General features: G+C 35.5%; 1 protein-coding gene across 5 annotated transcripts in view; it reads right to left on the minus strand.

The window, feature by feature from the left end:
• dip2bb (disco-interacting protein 2 homolog Bb) overlaps positions 1 to 22,088 on the minus strand; it is a 29,747-nt gene that overhangs the window by 3,471 nt on the left and 4,188 nt on the right. The window contains exons 2-39 of one of the 5 annotated variants that reach the window (XM_043241074.1): positions 16,601 to 16,672; positions 16,016 to 16,177; positions 14,821 to 14,946; positions 14,005 to 14,271; positions 12,350 to 12,490; positions 12,045 to 12,062; positions 10,860 to 10,979; positions 10,580 to 10,777; positions 10,375 to 10,466; positions 10,093 to 10,203; positions 9,869 to 9,992; positions 9,656 to 9,765; positions 9,471 to 9,573; positions 9,283 to 9,347; positions 8,298 to 8,391; positions 8,099 to 8,218; positions 7,865 to 7,979; positions 7,641 to 7,780; positions 6,715 to 6,851; positions 6,510 to 6,590; positions 6,294 to 6,421; positions 6,078 to 6,192; positions 4,787 to 4,988; positions 4,551 to 4,663; positions 4,416 to 4,439; positions 4,218 to 4,298; positions 3,982 to 4,105; positions 3,130 to 3,251; positions 2,890 to 3,001; positions 2,468 to 2,577; positions 2,068 to 2,198; positions 1,745 to 1,913; positions 1,371 to 1,541; positions 1,154 to 1,215; positions 958 to 1,015; positions 807 to 881; positions 380 to 554; positions 62 to 185 (exon numbers count right to left, since the gene is read on the minus strand). In XM_043241074.1, the coding sequence (XP_043097009.1) occupies positions 62 to 185; positions 380 to 554; positions 807 to 881; positions 958 to 1,015; positions 1,154 to 1,215; positions 1,371 to 1,541; positions 1,745 to 1,913; positions 2,068 to 2,198; positions 2,468 to 2,577; positions 2,890 to 3,001; positions 3,130 to 3,251; positions 3,982 to 4,105; positions 4,218 to 4,298; positions 4,416 to 4,439; positions 4,551 to 4,663; positions 4,787 to 4,988; positions 6,078 to 6,192; positions 6,294 to 6,421; positions 6,510 to 6,590; positions 6,715 to 6,851; positions 7,641 to 7,780; positions 7,865 to 7,979; positions 8,099 to 8,218; positions 8,298 to 8,391; positions 9,283 to 9,347; positions 9,471 to 9,573; positions 9,656 to 9,765; positions 9,869 to 9,992; positions 10,093 to 10,203; positions 10,375 to 10,466; positions 10,580 to 10,777; positions 10,860 to 10,979; positions 12,045 to 12,062; positions 12,350 to 12,490; positions 14,005 to 14,271; positions 14,821 to 14,946; positions 16,016 to 16,177; positions 16,601 to 16,672 (4,492 nt within the window). Of the gene's footprint in view, positions 1 to 61; positions 186 to 379; positions 555 to 806; positions 882 to 957; positions 1,016 to 1,153; positions 1,216 to 1,370; positions 1,542 to 1,744; positions 1,914 to 2,067; positions 2,199 to 2,467; positions 2,578 to 2,889; positions 3,002 to 3,129; positions 3,252 to 3,981; positions 4,106 to 4,217; positions 4,299 to 4,415; positions 4,440 to 4,550; positions 4,664 to 4,786; positions 4,989 to 6,077; positions 6,193 to 6,289; positions 6,422 to 6,509; positions 6,591 to 6,714; positions 6,852 to 7,640; positions 7,781 to 7,864; positions 7,980 to 8,098; positions 8,219 to 8,297; positions 8,392 to 9,282; positions 9,348 to 9,470; positions 9,574 to 9,655; positions 9,766 to 9,868; positions 9,993 to 10,092; positions 10,204 to 10,374; positions 10,467 to 10,579; positions 10,778 to 10,859; positions 10,980 to 12,044; positions 12,063 to 12,349; positions 12,491 to 14,004; positions 14,272 to 14,820; positions 14,947 to 16,015; positions 16,178 to 16,600; positions 16,673 to 22,088 lie in introns of those variants that run through there. The other 4 variants (XM_043241077.1, XM_043241075.1, XM_043241078.1 and 1 more) reach the window with 4 other exon arrangements.

The following is a 22,088-nucleotide window of genomic DNA, read 5'->3' on the forward strand; positions in this document are numbered from 1 at the left end:
AGGTAATGGACAGCACGCACAATGAAAATTAAGCAAAGAGTGTGACACTGGGACTTTTTACCTTTCACCAATGCTGCGATGGGCACGTGATACGCTGGTTTCGATGTCAATTGGATGATATCGCAAACCTCTCAATTCTAATGTCTCATCCAGGGAGCCCACCACAAACAGGGCGTCATGACGATCTAACAAGCAAGAACAAAATCTAGGAAAACACTAATTTTTTTACAATCGTAAAACGTTTTTAGTGTGTTTTAAAAAAAAAACAGATCTTCAATGTGGTCTAAAACTTTAGCATCCCACATACACAATATCGCCCTTACTGATCGTTCACGAGCACTTTGCCATGAAGTCAGCTATATTTATTTCTCTCTCTCACCTCCACTGGAGTCTGTCAGTTCAGTTCTCTTGACAAAGCCCAGGTATCCAGTTCTAGCCCAGAGCGTTTGAGGATCTCCAAAACTCAGCTTAGTGTTGAAGTGGTCAGCTTGCAGATTTTCTTCTCCATATATAGTGTAGTATCCTGTTGCATTGTGGGGACTGTTTACCCAAATCTAAAAAAAAGAAATGTATTACCGGATAAGAATTCTAATATATTTTAATAGATAAAGAAAAACAGTTTATTTCTCAAATTATTAGCCACACATTATTTTTTTATTATTATTGCTATTTAAAAGTCAGCCTTAGCAGGACAAAGGAATTGTTGTATTCCAAAAATGACTCTTCTATGACTGTTACTTTACAAATAAAATAATATCAGAATGATTGGAAGTGTTTTAAAAGGTAGTTTAAAAAAGTAAACACACCTCTCCCAGGTGAGAGTCCCCTAGTGGTCCTCTAGTTTCTGGATTAACTATGATCACCCTCACACCAGGAAGAATCTGAAAGAGGGAGAAAAGGCATTGATGCTATTTTCTATTTCATATATGCTTAATCCAACAGTGGAAATGTGCTTACTGTTCCAGACTCCACAAGAGGAAGCGACTGCGGAGCTCCTCGCTCTACTAACCTCACCCTAAAAATCACAAACACCATCATCAATGTTGTGCAAGGAGAAAGAGTATTTATTACAGGAAATAATCACTAAGAACACACAATTCAACTTTTACTATTTATACACTATTTGTTTTGTCTGTGTTTGTCCTTATTTTACCGGTCATGCCGGAGGGACTTCATGTCCACATAAACAGTTGAGGGGTCTGGTCCCGTGGTACCCTGTGAAAAATACAAACCCACCAAACATACAGATCAGCTGCACATCAAACAATTAACATCACATATCCACAACCTCCCACCAAAGTATTTTCTCGTAATATAGAGATGATGGATCAGTAAGAAGAGAATGTATCATTAATGTTCAGATAATATACCTGTAGGCAGATGGCCAGGTTAACTCTCGAGCCAAAAGCAGTGCTGACAGCCCGCATGGAGAGTCCAAGATCTTTGAACAGCTTGGAGAAGGAATGTGTGAGAGCCAAGCGTGGACGCTCCTCAGCAACCACCACACAGCTCCTCACACATGACAGGTTCACACCACGTGCCTGAAGTCAGATGGACACAGAAGAACATTAGAAGATCATGTGAAGATCAAAAAAAGATTGCATGGATATAAAAACAGTTTTTCAGTTTAAAAGAAAGCCATACAGGTTTAAAATAACAAGATCGTGGGTAAATGATGGTAGAATTTTCATTTTTGGGTGAACAATGCCTTTAATGTCATGTGTAAATATGCTTGTGATTGTACCTTCAGCATGTCTGTCTGTCCACCAAGGCCTTTGGTGCAGAGCTCCATGACCGAATAGGAGCAGAAGGTGTCTCTGATGCGGTACTGACTGAGTGTACCCAGCCACAGGGTCAGAGAGCTCTCCAGCTCCATAGGAGGGATCAAGATGGACTGATGACCTGAATATACACTGTAAATCACAGGCACAATTCAGGTTTATTATACCTTATCATATCCATTCTGAAAAGAACAAGCCATTGCATGAGAGGACACAAAGCTGTGATTCATTTTTATGTTAGTATGAGTCATTTGTATGTGACTGTTTGTGTGTATCCATCTGTTACCTCGCAAGGCACCAGAGCACAAAACCAAGTCCACAGTAGGGGTCGAGGCAGATGGTGATCTGCCGAGAGGAATACAGCTCACACTGCAGCTTTATAGAGCGACAGAGAGCGCTCACCGCCGCATGAGAGATCTGACAGACAGCCAATCAGAGAGGGGAGTCTCAAATGTACAGTACAACTAAGAGGGAGACATTTGCTACAGTAGGCTTCAAAACATTGTAAAAACAGGAAATATTATATAAATTAAAACATTTTGCAATTTAAAAATTGCATTATATTTACATTTTCACTGGTGGTTTTTGGATATTTTTATTTTTGTCTAATAACATCCCATACAGGTGAAAAATCTCTGATTGGTCATTAAGTAACATCCATTAAGATGATGTGAAAGATCTCTCACCTTCACTCCTGTCAGCATGCCTGTGGTTGAGACACTGAAATCCAGATAGGCTATCATCTCAGCATTGGGCGGTTTGTAGATTGTGGGAGGTCGTTTGCGAGGCAAGTCATCTGGGGAAAATTATGGACGTGTTTCTTATGGATACATTTTTAAGCTTGCTTAACAATGCTATTTTATGTAACATGGAGACTTGCAAATGCTTAAATTGACTATATTATGGTGGTGAGTCTATTATTAGTGAAGCTGTTACACAAAACTAAAAGTTCCTTCAATGAAAGAGTAAATCTAAATCTAGTGTATATGCTAAATTACCATATAATATCATAATATCATATCATATCATGACTTGAACCTATTCTTTTACAAGCTAGATGCAGTACGTTCTGCACAGCAGCTGTATTGAAAACTGACTGGTGTGTTACCTGTGTCTATTATGATGGGCCATGTTTTTATGTTGACTGTAGCTGCTGCTTCTTTTGATCTGAGAATCTTCGTTAAAACCTGAGTAGTGAGAATGCAAGCAGCCTTGCTGACCTGAAGAAACCAGGCAAGAGATGCAAGAAAACATATAATGTTAGAGTTTTGCAGCCGAAGAGCTTTCATTAGCAAGCAGTTAAAAGAAAACACAATTAAATCAAGTTGATGCAAACAGAAAGACTTACATCAATGATCATGCGGACAGTGGGCAGAGTGGCAGAGAGGTTCTGTGGGTGTGGAGGCCTCACGGTGACAGGAATACAACCAGCATACAAACAGCCATAAAATGCTGCGATCAGATCTATACCTGCACACACACATAATTCAAATGTAAAGCAACAATTGTGTAAAATTATACTTAAATACTTTTCTTTCACAGGTGCTTTTAATATTATTTCTTTATAAACAATTATATTATTAATTCATGCTGTAAATTAGCTTTTAAGCTAACATTTTCGGGGTTTACATTTTTAGTTCTCTTTGTATTATTTTATTCAAATTTCTTATTTTTCCTATTTAGCATTAATATTTTGAGATATAATTGTAGCAATTTAGTACTTCTAATTATTTAAGCTGCTTTTCAAGACAACTAAAGACAGTTTTTTTTTTTTAAATAATCTAATATTTATATTTCAGCTTTATTTATTTTAAAATTGTAATAGTTTTAGTCAAAATAACACTGTTTTGCTGCTTTGCATTTAAATGGGTCACGAACTGAGAAACCAAAATTCCCTTGATCTTTTGACATATAAGAGGTTATTAGAAAGCCATCATGTAAGTCAAAACTTTCTTGTTAGTATAAAAACAGCAAATACTGAAGCCAGTCTGCCAAAACAATAGTGAGGTAATAGTGTGGCTAAGCACTGCCTCCGCAGAAGAAGATCTACATCACTTCCTGTTTAGTCCCGTCCGCCAATTTATGAATGTAATGCCACATTTAAATCCCATCAAAAAACCCATCTGTTTAGCTGTGCATTTATTGAATAAGCACTGTGCTAGATCCAAACTGATTGCACTGTATCTTATGTGTGATTTACCTGGTGGATACAAAAGCACCACATTTTCACCGATGTTAATACCACTTCTCTCCATGAGAGCGGCTGCAATCTTCTCTGCTCTTTTATGAAGCTGAACACATGTAGCTGTACATACTGCCACTCCCTAGACACAGACAGAGTACATTATTGATCAGACAATCAGGTAAGGAAATGATTATGTGTAGTTCTTCTATAGTTCTTTGTGCGTATAAATGTTTTTTGTTGTTGTTTTTTACCTTTGCATTCAAAAGTACATAAAGCGTGTGGTCAGGATCAGTTTGAGCTCTCCACTGTAAAGCCTCTGTAAGGAACTGGTGCTAAGATAGACAAGATACACAGTTCATCATCAATAACATCTAACATATAACATCAAATTAAAACATCAAATAATTGTATCATGCATGTTATTGTGCCATAATGATCACAATGCTTACCATCATTGTAGGCCACATGCACAGCTGCATCCACACGAAAGCATTAAAATACCACACAATGCATTTCAAATGATATGTTTTGCACTATTTACTTCCATTCATATAGGACACAATACACAATAAGTTTCAGTTTACCTTCCTGACCAGGTCTTGGTCCTCTATGAGTCCCAGGTCTCTGCCTGCAGCCTGTGCAATTCTTTTCCCAGCAACTAAATTACCCACCATGATGGAGGCAGGGCCAACGCCGACTATGAAAGACAATAACAGAAAAGAACCCTTTGAGAAAACCATCACATGCATCAGATTTTTGACCTCAAGAATTTTACGGTTCCCTCGCCTCTAAGATCTCTATTTAACTCCTGCATACAAACCTGGTTGTTTCTGACGGGGTTTGGGCATGTTGGTGACACAGGTGTGGGGGCACATGAGGATGTTGCAGGGGTGCAGAGCTCCCTCCAGGAAGAGCTGCTTGGTGTCTGAGATGTGAATGCCCCCTAGGGGAGTTTTGGGCAGGGTGTTGGCAGGAACCAGTGCAAGACAATACAATCCCACCTGATGAATACTGTCAATTGCCTACAATTGTGAAACAATACACAAAAACTACTGAAAAACAAATAAATGCATCATATAAAAAAGGTTGTCAAACTTTTGTGTGTTAAACTAAACAGTGAGTTAACATTTATGCAAGCTTTAACCATGGTAAATTGCTGCCTTAAATACAATGTAACTGTATTCCATGTAAATTCAATAACCTGATTGGTATGATTAGATAAAGCTAATTAAAGACAATATTATTTTAGTATTTTAGTATTACTTATATGCAGTCATGAAATAATTAAAATCTTATTATTTTTATATTTTCAGTTTACAAGACCCACTGAAGTCCCATGTATTGTTTTACTGATATCCTTACTACGTTACTAGGCCTGGGAACCTTTCAGTTGTGTTGCTGTTTACCAGAAAGCTATTGATTTCATTAAAATGACATGAGGGTGAGTAATTAATTACAGATTTTAAATTTTTGGGTGATCTATCCCTTTAAATAATTTTGCTATGTGCTTTTTTATGTGCTATGTTGCTATGTGCTCATTGAAATTTTTTCCTTCTTTTAAGATATTCTATTCTATCCATCTTTAATTAAATTGTTATGTATGTTTTAGTTTTATTACTAAATAAGTAAGTACTTCAAAGTACTTCAAAATTGAAATTTAATTTCAATTATTTTATTTTATTATATTTCAGCTTTTATCTCAATGAAAATGATTTTTAATCATTTTAGTTTTAGTTAACAATAACAACATGGATTCTAATGACAAATAGCTTTAAACAATACATAAGCATTAAATATTCATTAAATAATTATAAATTTTTAGTAATAATCATTACAAACCATTTTTCCTCCCAAAAATAGCATATATTGGCAGCACAGTCACAGTTGTGTATAAGAATACCGCCTTTTGTACCATGGCATTAACATGGTACATCTGATCAGACTGGCATTTTTGCCTTTATTATTATAGGAGAGTTAAGATCAGACAGGAAGTATGAAAGAGAGAGCAGAAAAGGTCAGGATTCGAACTTGGGATGCCTGTAGTCAACCTGCTGCCCATAGTATAAGTATAAAACAATCAATTTAAATGATTGCTATAATTTTGTGTGCACCTGTAGAACCCGACTCATCCACTGGAAGCTGTCTTCTTCACTGGCATCAGGCCTCTGCTCTGCTACAATCACTATCCTCTCATCATAGAACACCGTCACTGAGAAGACTGCAATCCTACAAAACACAAACACATACACTTCAAATTAGTATCATCTCTCATTAAAAGAAATTTTAATCCCAAATTGTTGTCTTCATATTCAACTGGGAAGCCTTACCTTCCTCTGTACACTGTTTTGACTGGCTCCACCGCTAGTGCAGTCGCTACCAGATCATCAGCATTGTGACGCCGACCACTAACCATCAGCAAGCCTTCATTCTTACCCACCACAAATATCAAACTACCCTATTGGAGGAATAGAGGGGGATAACAGATTTTATTCACATAAAAAAATGCACTGTCCATCTCTTGTTTTACTTTTTCACATTCTTACCGGTCCAACAAACCCCAGTAATCCTGACCGCACAAATGGGATTTCACCAATAGGAGTGCCGCTAGCATTGACTGGGATCACCTGCGAGGTTTCAAACACAACATTTACATACACCTCAAAACTGCAGCATTATTCCATTACAAATATATTTTGGGGGGTTTGTACATAAAGTCCGTGTATGTGAGTATTAAATTGATCGTCATACTTCAAAGGTGTTTTTGGTGACTCCGTGCAGGCCGTAGTACATGTTCCCACCAGCACGAGAGTTCACGACAATCTCTCCAATCTCATCCGTTTTACACAGCATGGGCGGCCCATCCGGTTTCACAATGCACATCAATGCTAAAACACACATAAACATACATGCTAACTTCATGCATCCTTGACAAACATATTTAAATTTGGTATTATGAATTAGTATTACCATACTCTATAAACCTACAGTGTTACAAGGAGTATATTTTGTATGTATGGACAATGCAAATCACACACGCAAAATTCAACGAGGGTTTTCATTAAAATGTTTTTGAAAAACATTTAATCAAAAACACAGTAAAAGCACTAATATTGTGAAATAATATTACAATTTAAATAATTTTAATCCTTCAGAAATCATTCTAGCATGCTGTTTTATTGCTTAACTATTATCAATTATTACTAATGGTCAAATATTACTAAAGATGATCATTATAAAACAATTTTTATCTGAAAACCATACTTGAGTAAAAAGATACATACATAAAATATATTCTTTGTTTAAATTTTTTTTGAAAATAATTATAAATAAATATCTATATAATAAATCGCTCAAATTTTTGTCCAACTGAATGTGTCCTTTTTGGATAAAGTTATGATTTATTAGAATGATTTCTGTAGGATCAATGCAGACTGGAGTAATGGCTGCTAAAAAAATTCATGTTGCCATACCAGTAATAAATTGCATTTTAACATGTTTAAAAATAGAAAAATGGTCTTTCCAATTGTAACAATATTTCAAAACATTGTTTTCCCTTAATTTTTATCCAAATCCTTGGTGAGCAAAAGAAACGTATTTCAAAAACATTTTAAAAAATCCTAAATCGTATTACAAACGTTTAGTATATAAACCTAGCATTAGTAGCACACACGCACCTCCAGGCATGACGTGTCCCACATCCTGGACGGTGAGAGCAGAGTTTTTGTCTTCAGTGTTGACCCTGATGACGCCATGGCTCAGGCCAGTCATGGACAGGATGGCTCTCGCTGGAAGAGGAGCACCAGAGACCCCAGGCCTAGAGAAACATTTCACAATCAGGAAACAAATAACCAGTGCTTTTTAACAGGGAGCCCTGCAGTTCGTCGAAAGAATGATATACCTCCGTATGGCAACCGTCATGGCCTCAGGTGACGTAGCACAAGGACAAATGACCTCTGGCTTCAAACCATGAGCCTGGAATACGTTTAAAAAGGCATCACATGATGAAACCGACCCTAAATCAGAAAGAGATGGAGATACAGAGAGATGAAAAGGGTCAAATCATTGAATATGAATATTAAAGGCACATCATCTCCCACAGAGTCTCTGCAGGAGGTCTGGTAGTGGAACTCACATGGATTGGCTCCGTCTGCAACAATTAGCATGCGCAATGAGGCCAGACTGGTGTCTCTCTGATCTCTGTGAGCCATCATCGCCCAATGCAAGTCCCGACACTTCACCAGGGCAACCCGTGCTATAGAAAAAGGCAATTCTCATATCAAAACAAATATGTGCAGATGACAGACATATCTTTGTTTTTTTGTTTGTAATACCTTTGTGTATGTGAACTCGCTGAACCCAGGAAAGTGGACAAGCTTTCATTACTGCATATGGAACACTGATGGTGTGGATTCGGTTCATCACACTCTGAAATGCACACAGACATTATTACACGTCATTTGGATTACATAATCAGACTCCAAAAGTGCTTATAATTAGATTAAATTACATTTTAAAATACTTGCTCTCAGACTACAGTAACATTTTACTGACAACATTAATTACATACATTGCAATCCATTTTTACACAATAGCAATAACAGAAGTAAAAAATCTTTTTAATTTTACTTTCTAAAATGTCTACATGACATACAGTTTTTTGATAGCATCATATTTAATTGATGATATTCTAACATTATTTCTGTTTATTGTACATTTTAATGACTTACTTAATGATTAGCATGATCATTTACAAACCCCCTGCAGTTCCTTCACAAACACCACTTTGGGAAATAGTAGTGCTTAATTCACTTGTTAAATCACATGTTGTTAGTAACATCAGTTGGAATATTTTTCTTTCCATTTTAATATGAATATGGTACAATATTAAAAGTAATCAAAAATGTATCAAAAGATAGTCTGATTTTATACGCTCGAGCCTGGCCTGAAGTTAAATTCAGGGTGTTTTTACATCACTGTATTTCTTTCTTTAAAAAATATCATTTTCATTTCATCCTACATGTAAGGCAGCATTTGTAAGCTCAGAGCAGCTTTGTCTACAGCCCTTACAAGCTCCTGCTGGCAGAGAAATTTGTCTGATTTATGCAGCAAACATATTTTGCTTGTTATCAAAAAAATAATAATATAGAAGGTTATATACAGCAGTTATTGTTTCTGTTGGGATATCTAACGGAAGTTAAGTTAGGGCCACAATAGCACGCATGTACAGATTTCATCCAATTATAATCTTACCAGTTTCAGCTAGTATTCTGATAATATCTGTAGAAATAGCACGGATGAGGCATTTTTGTCACTCACTGTGAGAACTCCATGCCACAAGCCCATGTCCTTCTTAAAGTCCAAAACATTCACCAGAGTTTCACCTGAATGAAGACATAATTTGTTACATCTCCAAAGGAGCAGGGTATAAAGCTGCATAGCTAGTTTTTTGGTTTAGTGTAGATGCAACAAAAGGATGGTGTTTCCATAACAACAGCATCACTCACCCTCACAGTAGTTACAGGCCTGACTGAGAGCCTGGCAATGTGTTAACATGGCAACTTTTGAAACCGCAACACCCATCACTGTGCCCTCCTTACTGGCCTTATACTGCATGAAAGAACAAGAGAAAAGTGTATTTACATCAATTCAACAAACATACGCACAGAGAAATACATGCACATGATCTCACCTCAATGTATGCCGTGTCTGTGTTGGCTGTTGGTATGTGAGGCTGCCAGTCTTTCGAAGGCTTCGTGAGGTATTTGGAGTCCGTCACTCCCCACTTTAATCTGGGCCAGCCTATCAGAAACCCAACTAGTATTAGATTTCTTACAACAATTAGCATCGCTGACTGGCTTCTGAAAGGAAATGTATCATTAATTTGCATTGTGAAGTCTCTGACCTTTAAACTGCAATATTTCTCCAGTGGGGGTCTTGGGTAAACCCTTCAAACAGATCTCACTGGTCAAAGCCAGACCCACCCCACAGCTACCTAACAAAAAACCAACCTGGCTGCTTCCAGCATCCTGCAAACACACAGAAATGATTTCAACAACAAAACCAGTATGAGTTGCTGGCACTCTATTTAGATTTGAAATTTATGTATAATATATTATTGGTAACTACCTTTCGGGATAATGGAACCTCTATGGGCACAGGAATGACTTCAGCCAACAAACAGCCGTAAAACGCAACCCAGAACATACCAGGGTCACTGTTAGGATACACCAACGCCACCTGGATCGATAAAAAGACATTGTTTAAAAATAAATAAAATAAAATATTATATTCTATATGTAATATGTAAATATACGAATAACATTTTTAGTGCTGTCAAACAATTAATTTTGATTAATTGCATTCAAAATAAGTTTTTTTTATACATAATAGGTTTTTTTGTTTTTTTACCCTGTCTCCTGGTTTGAGGATCTGTTCGTTTTTGGTTCCCAGCTTGTTGAGAAGAGTGTAGGCCAGCTTAACGCTGCGACTCCACAGTTTCCCTGTCAATCACACACCAATCACTTATTTTAAAGCCCTTAGACCTTTCTTGCCAATTTCAGCATATGCTTTCAATCAAAGTAAGTGTTTTGCAGGTGACCTTGCTCAGTCTTACCATACGTAAGAGTATAAAGTGGTTTTCCAGTGATATCCAGAGCTGTGAGGGCAGGGCTCTTGCCTTGTGTAGCACCCCATCGAGCTAATGCTGCCTGAAGAGCAGGAGGCCAGTTACTGACCACACCCAACGGCTCCCCCTTCACTGGGATTATCTGCCGGCCTTCTGGCTTTGGGGTGTTAGGATCTGCCTGAGGAACTGTGGAAGGAGATATATGCTGATCCACATTACTGCAGCTTTCTTTTAGAGTGTTTGATGTTTGCTGAATTCATTCACGTACCTTCTACAATCTCCTCTTGGTCATCCATGAAGAACTCACTGAGTGGCGGGCGTTTGGGTCGTTTTAGCGTGTTTAGCAACTGCTGAATCTTTGTGGATACACGACTGGACACTGGAACACCTACACCAGGATTGGGGTCAGGCAGGGTGGGATGAGACAGACGAACAAACACACACTCACACGCACTTTTAACTGAGCTGGGAATGTGTAAATCATGACTACTAATTTATATATATCTATATCACATTATATATATATATATATATATATATATATATATATATATATATATATATATATATATATATATATATATCACTCTCCTACAGTGGTATCATCAGTTCTGCTCAGGATATAGCCAAGATATACAATGATTTGCAAATAAAATCAATATAAAAATAAATATATGTAAAATTATATATACACCACCGTTCTAAGTTTGGGTTCAGAAAGGTTTTAATTGTTTAATTTCAATATATATATATATATATATATATATATATTAAATAATATATATATATATAAGATGATAATATTTTTTTTTACAGTGATACAAAAACTATTTTACATTCTATTTAAAAAATGTGCATCAAATATTAATATTACATTGATTTCTGAAAGATCATGTGACACTAAAGACTGGAATAATGAAAATTCACTTTTGTCAAAGTAAATGACATTGCATAAAAAAAAAAAAATAAAAAAATAATTCATTTCAAATTGTAATAATATTTAACAATATCACTGTCCAAAGTTGGAGAGACTTTAAAACAAAAATATTTTTTGCCAAACCCAAACTTTTAAAAGATAGTGCATTTTTATTTTGTTGTATCAAGATAATTTGTAATATAGACTTTGTAATATAAAAGACTTTGTAATATAGTACAAATGTTGTAACAAATTATTTTATAAAACATCTATGGGAATTTTTGGGTGAGTAAATATCAGAATAATTTACATACTAGTTCACTTGCAAAGCAGTCTTGATGTGTTTTGAAGAATCAGGACTGAGTAAAACCACATGTAAGCAGAGACGCAGCGATGACTTATCTACTATTTATTTATTTTCCTAAAGAAGTGCAGGGTTTCACTTGGGTTCACATTTCCTCTGTGTAACACATATATAGCACACAAGCACAAACACAGTTTCAAGTCAACCTACAGGACACGTCTATAACCAATTACCTCTGCCTACTCTTCTCACTGACAGAGAAAAGCAACATGACACAAGTGGATAAAAGGTGGAAAAGAAAAAAGATACGGAATGTGATTAATGAAGCAATCAAACACAGCAATCATAAAACATACTGAAATGTCCCTACTGAGATGTTAACACAAAGCTCTAAAGGCATGAAAAGAAAGTTATGAAAGGTCGACATACATTTTAAGAGCATGTATGTCGAATGTAGCACACTAAAATTAAATCCCTTTTTCTAGTACTCTTTTTTTTCAGGCACACACACACACACACACACACACACACTCAGTACCGTCTGCTGTCTCCATCATGCTGGACCGGCTCTGGCCTCGACTCATGCCTCGCACCACGGCGTTGGCAGGCAGATCCACACGAGAGCCTCTGGCCTGAGCTTGGGATGGCACATCAGGGGGCCCGACTCCTCCTACCGGATCTGGTACAAAATAACACATATTATTTACTCATGCCCAGCCCAGATAAAAGTTTTTCTTAAAGTAATAGCTCAGCCAAAATTAAGCACTTATTTCCAATTGCTTTGTCCCTCCAAACCTGCATGGCTTTCTTTCTTATGTGGAAAACAAATAGGAAAATGTATCAGAATTATATTTGTACCACTTTTTTTCAAAAAAACTATGTGCATTCAATATAAGTTTCCATGATTTACTTGTAATAACCCCAAAAAATATTTTAAAGACAACATGAAATCAAACAGCCCCTATTTACTGTATGTATAATATATTTTATTTAGATTCATCTAATATTCAAATATTTCTATATACCATGTCATTTAAACTGTGTAAGTGACAAACATTTCCTATATATTATAAACTACTGTTCAAATGTTTGGGTCTTTAAGATTTTATTTAAAAGAAACACTTTCATTCATCAAAGATGCATTAACTTGGTCAACAGAGACAGTAAACATATTTATATTGGTAAAACTTTAATAAACAAAGCAAAAAAATGTGTATCATGGTTTCCGTAAACATATTTAGCAGCAAAAGTGTTTTAAAAAACTGCTAATTATATCAAAGGTAAAAACTAATTGAATCATTTATTTTGTCATTACAGTAGTAAATAACATTTTTAAAATATATGAGAAAAAAAAGTTTCATATTTCACAATATTATGCTTTTTTTATTGATCAAATAAATGCAGCCTAGGTAAGCATAAAAGGACTCTTTCAAACACCCTAACCTTTGAATAGCAGTATGTCTTTCTTCATTTAATCTCATATCAATATTTCACAATATTTTCATGTTAAGTAGTTAAGTGATGTCTGCCGTTATCGTGAGATGATGTGAAGTCAGTTGTTTGGTATCCCAAAATAAACCTCTTCAGAGTGCTACAATATCGATCACCCCGTCAGTCTGTACATTATCTCTTACGTAACTGTCAGTGCTTTATTGTGTATTATCATCATCATACATCATTGTTTTCATAATCTTTCACCAAAATAGATTAACTTTTTCTGCCTCTGTAGGCTAAGGCTGTGTGGGTGGAGAAAAACATTAACCAATAATATCAGCCTACTGAATATTCCATTTCAGGTCTGATGCAAATAAACAGTTTTTCAACGGTGCGAATGCAGAAATACAGACCAATCATCTATAGGCTTTAAACACACAGGTGGAGCAGAGGCTTAAGGTGGGACATGTGGAGGGGCAGATACTAATCATAACTCACAAGAAATTTAACAAACACAGGGAAAGGAGGAAAACTGCTAACACTCAATTTTACCTTTTTCTATTCTTCTCACTGAGAGTCACAGAAGATATAAATGAACAAAAAATTATAATTTGGCAAAAGAAAACATAAAAGACAAACAATTAGAAATAATAAAGCAGTGAAAGCACATGCAAAAACAGCTTAAATTTAATGTCTAAACCAAACGGAAAATCTAAAGTGTATAAACAATGCAAAAATAGTGTGGGGTAACTGACTCACCGATGCGTGCCTGAGCGAAGGCCTCTGCCAGGGCGGAGGGCTGGGAGTGGGAGTGGGGCGGGTGGGCAGGTGCAGGTGGAGGTGGGACCTGCTGAGACTGAGGCTGAGGGGCCTGGGTGGGCCGAGACTCCCCATGGGAGAGAGTGGAGGAGGCAGAGGAGGAGGTGGAGGAGCCGTGCAGGGAGCTATTAATCCAGGTGTCTGGAGACTGCTGAGGCCCTGCACTTTCACTCGACACCGCCTCATCATCAGAGGAAGAGGAGGAGTCTAGCAGAGAGAGTGAAAGGCAGAAAGAAAGATGGAAAGTAAATTAAAAGACAAGAATGAAAATTATAGTATATAAGTAAAAGAAAATAATGCTAAGAATTGTTTAAGCTTTTTTATTGTTATTTTTTTCCAAGAATAAAAAATGTGGATGTCACAGTATTATCTAAAATACACACACACACACACACACACACACACACACACACACACACACACACACACACACACATATATATAATGGAAAATAATCATATTTTTTTATAAAACATTTTAACACCACAGCAAATACAAAAGCTATGCTAAGTATATATTCTAAATACAATAATTGATTATTATTGATTATTATATTATAAAATACATATGGATAAGAATTTAACTTTTTTAACCATTTTTAACAAGAAAAGTGATCCTGATTAGTCATACTATTATCTAAATTATGTTATATGTCCTTACCTTATGTGTTGTGGTTCTGTATGTTTACATGATATATTCTTCTCTAGCTCTCTAGTATATTAGTGTAATGGTTAATGTGGTGCTTGTGTATATTACCTGGAGGGGTGCAGTTGTCAATTGGTGACTGTACATATGCGGACCGACGTTTGGTTGGCATGGGCAGCGCCATCTTTTCCTCTTTATGTTTGGCCAATGCTGCTTGAACAGCCTCAGTATGGATATCTGAGACAAAAAGAGAAAAACAGTAACAGGATATTTTTGTTGGACCTCTTCACTTAGCGACATTTTAGCAGATGTTCGCATTTATCAAAAGTGGCAGGTACAATCAACCTTGAACATCCTGGGGTTAAATACTTTGCTCCAGAGTACAAGGCTGATTGAAATCTCATTAATTTGCTTTCCGTATCTTGATATAAATCAGCAACTTTTGTATATAAGCAACAGCAGTTGCCCAGTTGTGGTAATGCTTACATAGCAAGGCCCTGAACATAAATTATGCAATGAAATAAACTGATTGAATCCACAGGACTGATAAAACTGCTTTCTGACAACAGTGGGATAGAAAAATTTGTAATCACATCTGTGGCGAGTAACAGAACAAGCAACCTACAATCTAATAAGCAAGCTGCCATCTTGCAATTGCCACAAAGCACCAGAAATCCACAATGACACATTTTATCTAGGCATCCATTTTGTCCAAGTATGACTGCCATGGCAGATGACTAAACAGTTCTTACAAGGATGTGGTCAGAGAACAGGCAAATATTACCATCTGCAGACTCTCTGTAAACCTCACAACGGTGAAGTGTGCCATTTGTTCAATGTTGAAATACTTTTTAATGTGCAGAGATCATTGTAAGTAACCTGTATAAGTAAGTTTTTAAGTGCTTCAGGAGCTGTATATAATTACATGGCCACACATCATATTTGCTGAAGGAAATCTAATGCTGCTTTCTTTCTAATTTTGCAGTGCTGCTTTTGCTGTAGAATGTCACACTTTCTCATAAAATATGATGCATATTGTGCTTTCAACAACCATGTTAAGGAAATATTGTTTTTTCGACATTAAATTAAGTACTTGAACATATTCTTCCAGTTCTTCGCACAATGTGATGTGTTTTTATTTGTCACTAAAACATTAGATTTTTTAACTACATATTCTAAAGGCATTTTGCTGAAAGCAAAAACACCACCTTTGAATTTACACAAGATGAAATGTCTCATACCATAATGGTTGATAAAATATAAAAATTAAACAAAAACAAGTTGTATGTTGTCAGGCTATTCTAACCTGATCTGTAGCGTTCATCTCTCGTCCCGCCGCTCCGGTGTGGACGCCGTGTGCGCCGGTGGCGAGAAGAGGAGGAGGACGAGTTTGAAGGGCCAGGTTCAGGTGCAGAGGCGGAGCTTGGACCAGGAGACTGTGCATCATAGGCCGGAGGCGGAGCTAAATCTGTAGCGAAAAATAAGAGACAGTTGATGCAAAGTATCAGACGCGGTCAATGATTACAGAAAACTGAAGATATGTATATGAAGCAGATGTGAAAAGCTTTGGTTTTCATCTCATCCACCTATCTCTCCAGCATAAAAAAGACAAATCAGCCCACCAAACCCTACATATCTTGCATCAGAGACTGACAATAAAATAAAAGCAATTCATGCTTCACTACAATCCATGAACAGTAGAGGGCAGTGCAGAGGGTCTCTAGATGGAACCCTCCAACCTCAAGAGGAACAGCCTGAGAAGATGTTTCATAACCACATTATCATATGAGTCAGTGGACAACTGAGAAAAACAAGGAGAGAGAGATAATATGGCAGAAAAGGAGATGGAGGAAAGAGGGGGTATACGCAGAGATATTTCAGCATTTCTTACTTTGTGTTTGTGTCAAATAGGGTGCTAAAACCTTGGCCCTCTTCTTCTCGTATCCTTTTTGTGTGATGTCACCTAAAAGAGAGAGACAACAAGATTAGCAACTAAAAACATGAACACCATAAATTCAACATTTCTTTTTGAGATACATTTTTGTCAAACATTCACCAAAAGAGTCAGACACTCGTTTTCTATTTAATTTCTATGCAACATTCAACATACAACATTTCAAATAAAAGAAGTTACTACATTAGATCACAAACAAAATGAAATCGTGTGGAAATAAAAAAGATAACAATAATTCACCTAAAGCTAATTTATTTAAAGCTTAAGTGTGAAAATACTATTGTGGGGTTAGTGTATTTATTTTGTAACCCCAACCAAGGGTATGTGTAGGAAAAAGGCAAAGATTTTAATTTTGCATTGTTAAACAGAAATTACGACTTGTCAACAGCAAAATAACTGTGATGTTTGTGCATATATATACACAAATGTTTAAAATTTAAATTTATCAAAAGTGACAGCATTTACCATGTTATAAAATATATCACTTCATTTTACAGTTACACCTATTAGCATGCATATTACTAGAATATTGGTCATTTATTAGTGCTAAGTTAATAATTAGCAAGTGTAACCTCTATAAATGCTGCTCTTTTGAATTTTAATTCTTCAAAGCATTCCAAAAGATCATCATTTTTACTGTATATATATGATCAATGTTGAGCATGAGAAAATATTTGAAAAATCTGACCCTGAACTGTTGAACAATAGGGTACAGGCATTGGCATTGTATTAGCAGATTATTTATAATGACAATGCTGAATAATATCTGCTAAAACACAGGTTCAAATGAACACATTTTAGCTGTTGATGGAGGAGGTTTGGGAACACTGGTTTAGAGAAACCCAAACACCCAAATCCTTAAAGATCATCACCATCTTACTTTCTAACAGCCAAGCTGATCTGAGTGAGTTAGTGCTGGACTCATGTGTGCTTGTGAGTGTGAAAAAGAGCAGAATGTGTAATCTAGTGGGATTATGCAGGATGGAGGGAGCTTTGGTTATGATACGTGAGCAGCTCAAGCTCATTTCAACACATCCCCTGAAGGGGAAAGATTTCAAATGAGATAGCACAAAAATATTTGTTATAATCCCATAGAAATCGGACTGGCCTTTAAGATTAAGCATTGATAGAGATTCATGAGATAGGCCACTAAACCAATCACTCTTTCGAAAGCATTTTCAACATTAAAAAAGAGGAAAAAGGCAAAGGAAGAGTCAACTCCCATAAGTAATGCATGAGGACCGAACCCAGCTGCACCATGTGATATTTTTAGCTTCACCAGACTGTTCTATCACATGTAGCTATGAAGGGGGTTGTGTATATGTGCATGTTCGCTATGATTCTTCCAGTGCTGTTCAGAAAGAGTGGTTTTGAACTGCAGTAAATGACAGCCAACTTTCAAGACAAGCTAATGCGCTCTTGTAAGTCAACCGCAAACTAGAAGGTTTTATTGGTGGCCTAAGGTGGTCCTGTCCACATGAGGCTCACATGGATGGTGCTTGGTAGCTGGGAGAATGGTAATGATGTGAAGTGAGTGACAACAGACTGAGGCAGAAATCTACATTAAGCCTTGACCACTCACACACAAATTGTGACCTAAAGTTAGACATCAACAACCACTGTCAGTCTATGAATCATTATACCGTAACATTTATGTTAAAATCCCACATCAGAATCTCACTTCCACAAATTATAGGTCTTAAAAATGATAAAAATACGTCCAAATATGTAAGAACACGAACGCACATGTATATATTTTGAGAATATTTACATGTATATACATTTATATAATTATAATCTTATATTATTTTATATTATATATATATATCCACATACATAATATATACATGCATGTGTTTGCATTAATATATACATCATATATATATACACAGTTTACACTTTTATTTTGGATGCGATTAGTCGAAATTAATTGTTTGACTGCACAAACATAAACATATTACTGTTGAAATATTGTGGTCACTTTTGCTCAGCAAGGCTGCATTCATTTTTTTTTTAATACAGTACAATTTAGCAAAATATTCATAATTTATAATGTACAATTTAAAATAATTTATTTGGTATTTTAATATATTTTAAAATTCCTATGATGAAATGAATCCTTGATGTTGCAAAAAAAAATCTTCTTGGTGTTAATGGTTTCACATTATGCATTTTCTGTAAAGGTAATTACAATAGAGACAGAACCATCTAATCCCTCAGTGACTCTCTGTACAGCAGACATGCACACCAGCTGCTGACATGCACACTACTGGACTGTGGGAAAGTTAGATCTGGAGCAGGAATATGTGTGTCTCAGTGACTAGAGTGTGTGTGTGAGGGAAAGAAAGAAAGAAAGATGAACAAACATTTTTTTTTAATTGACTGTGAGAGAGAACTTGTTCTTGTTCTTTAGAAAAGCATTAACTTTTCCTGACTACAATGTTTTCAGATACTCATATCTACCCTCCCTCTGGTGTGCTGCATCACTGGCCCTGAAACACTATGACACAACAGAGAGCTCACAATGACTTTCACTCAAGACACAATACAGCCATCTCTCCATTGTGCCCCCAAGTACACACTCACACACACACACACACAGCCTTGGTTACCCACCACCAGATGGTGACTCACCATTCGGCAACTGCCAACACTGTATCACACTGTACTGAAGTTGAATTTCATTGCCCTCCTTCACTGTTCTTTTGTCCACATCCAGCATTCTGTCTTCACACACACACACACACACACACACACATTTCCTTTCCCTCTGGATGATGTCATGTTCTCCAGTGCTAAATCTTCTACCCTATGACATGGTTTCCTGTTCTGCTGAGAATATAAAAACAGACTGTGAGAGACATAGAGACACACAGACAGACTGAGAGTGACAGTGGAAAAGACACAACAGGGAGTTCAATCCATTCTTATCTGTTCTTAGCTCTTACCGTATCATACAACCAGATTCACAAACCGGCTTTGAAAACCTGCTTGTGGAAACAGTAAAGTCAGGGTTACCAGGGTGTGTGCACGCAGGTGACAACAAGACTCAAATTACCACTTTACACACCTGGGAACATGCCTTGTCAGGTGTAACCTTCCCAATTCACTTTGTAGCACAGTATATATGGGGATGATCTGACCTTTGTGTACAGTGTGCTTTACCATGTGCAACTTCAAGTGTAAATGCCGACAAACTTTATCATGAAGATGTGTAAGAAAATTAACTTTAAAAACCTTAAAAAGCTTGTTATTTTTGTTTAAATAATGAAAATAATTTTAGAAAAAAATCTCAATCAAATAATTTCTCATTGGAGTATGAATTTAGAGTTTCATCCTCACTATTGTAACATGAAAAAAAACGTAATATATAGTTTATGTAAAAAACGTTTTTATTATTACATTCATTTTATTGCATCTAACAGTAAAAAGTGATTACTAAAGTAATTTCAGGACACTAATGATTAAAAAATGATGAAAAATACAAGAATACACTCCTTTTCTAATGCTGTTATTAATGCTAATGTATTAAGCTAGGGATCTAAACCAAACCCTCCAAAATAACCCATCTCACATTGTCTATGCCTTAAACATGAATATTATCAAATTATGTGAGGAGATGTTGAGGAGAATTCTCTCTCTCTATCTCTTACATTTATAATTGTATATTTTTATATTTAATAGTATATACAGTATATATATATATATATATATATATATATATATATATATATATATAAATAAATATATAAATATAAATATATAAATTAATATATATATATATATATATATATATATATATATATATATATATATATATATATATATGTTAAATATAAATATATATTATTATATATATATATATATATATATATATATATATATATATATATATATGTTAAATATAAATATATAAATTAATATATATATATAAAACACTTTTTTAAATATATGCATGCATTATATATACATAATAAATATACACAGTACACGCTCATATATTATGTCAACAAAAAACTTTTATTTTGGATTTGATTAATAGTTTGACAGCACTACATAATATATGTGTGTGCACAGTGTATATTTATTATGCCTATATAAAGACACACACCCCTACAGCATATAGTTAGAAAATATTTCCATGTATTTAGATATTTATGTAAATTTATATCCTATAGGCTATAAATATATTTAATATATAAACGTAACAAATTATTTTTAAATATATACATGCATGTATGCATATTTCTATATATAAACACTTGTGCCATCAAACAACCACTTAGCGACCACCAAGTATCAAGCCAAAAATCACTTTTAGCAGCACTCACAATACAACCCACTAGATTTGTGCAGGAAAGCAACATTCACATTGTCCTCAGCTATTTAAACAATTATGCTACGATGCAAAAATTACACACTTCACCTTCCAGCAGCTCTGTAATAAAGGTCATACTGTCTGGTGTGTTTAATGCAGTTAAAGTTTCATGTCATGCTGTTTTAGCTGTTCTTGTGGCATATGGACATCTTACTGCTTTTATCTTTATTCGTTATGAATGAGACCAGCATAAAGAGAACTCTACTGTTACCATAGCAACTGTGACTCTAAATACAACCCACTTAAATACATACATACACACAACAACAAAAAAGCCTACTCACATGAGAAATTATCTGTGCATGTTTGGAGAGATCATTTTAGCCACAATAAAAGCACAGGAATATATCAAACTGCTGAGCGAATGTACAACCACAAACTTTTTTTATGCATTCACACAGAAGAGAAACTTGGAATTGCAATAGACAAATTAATTACGAATATCATTTTGAACATTTATGTTCTGTTTAGACCACTGAGTAAAAAAACCTCACATTCTCAATTTTTTCTCACAATTGCACAATATAAACCGGGAATTGCGAGTTACAAAGTCAGAGTTGCGTGATTTAATCTTGCAATTGTAAAAACAAACGTCTGAGCTGAAAATCACAACTCACATCTGGAAGTTTTATATCTCACAATTCTGAGAAACAAGTGAAAAATGTGAGATATGAATATGCAATTAAGTTTAAAAAGTCATCATTTCAAAATTGTTTTTTGGATTGTATATATATACATCCTACTTAATATATATATTTACTTAATAGCGTGCATTTGACTTAATAAATTATATTTCTCACAAATCTAAAAATCACAGTGAGAATTGTGATATAAAAAGTCATATTTATCTTTTTCATTTTTTATCCCATGACAGAAACAAGTGAGAAACATCTCCAACTGGCTGTTAGGAAAAACTCTGCTCCCTTACTGAACAGTGTATGCTAGCCTGCTAGAAGTAAAGTGTGCATCTCTTCTTTTTCAAGCCTGATGTCCATCACAGACCAGTGAATAATTCAGTTATCGAGGAACCCATATCGCAAGCATTGC

This window comes from Puntigrus tetrazona, chromosome 6 (assembly GCF_018831695.1).
Source record: "Puntigrus tetrazona isolate hp1 chromosome 6, ASM1883169v1, whole genome shotgun sequence".
In the NCBI taxonomy this organism is placed as follows: Eukaryota; Metazoa; Chordata; class Actinopteri; order Cypriniformes; family Cyprinidae; genus Puntigrus; species Puntigrus tetrazona.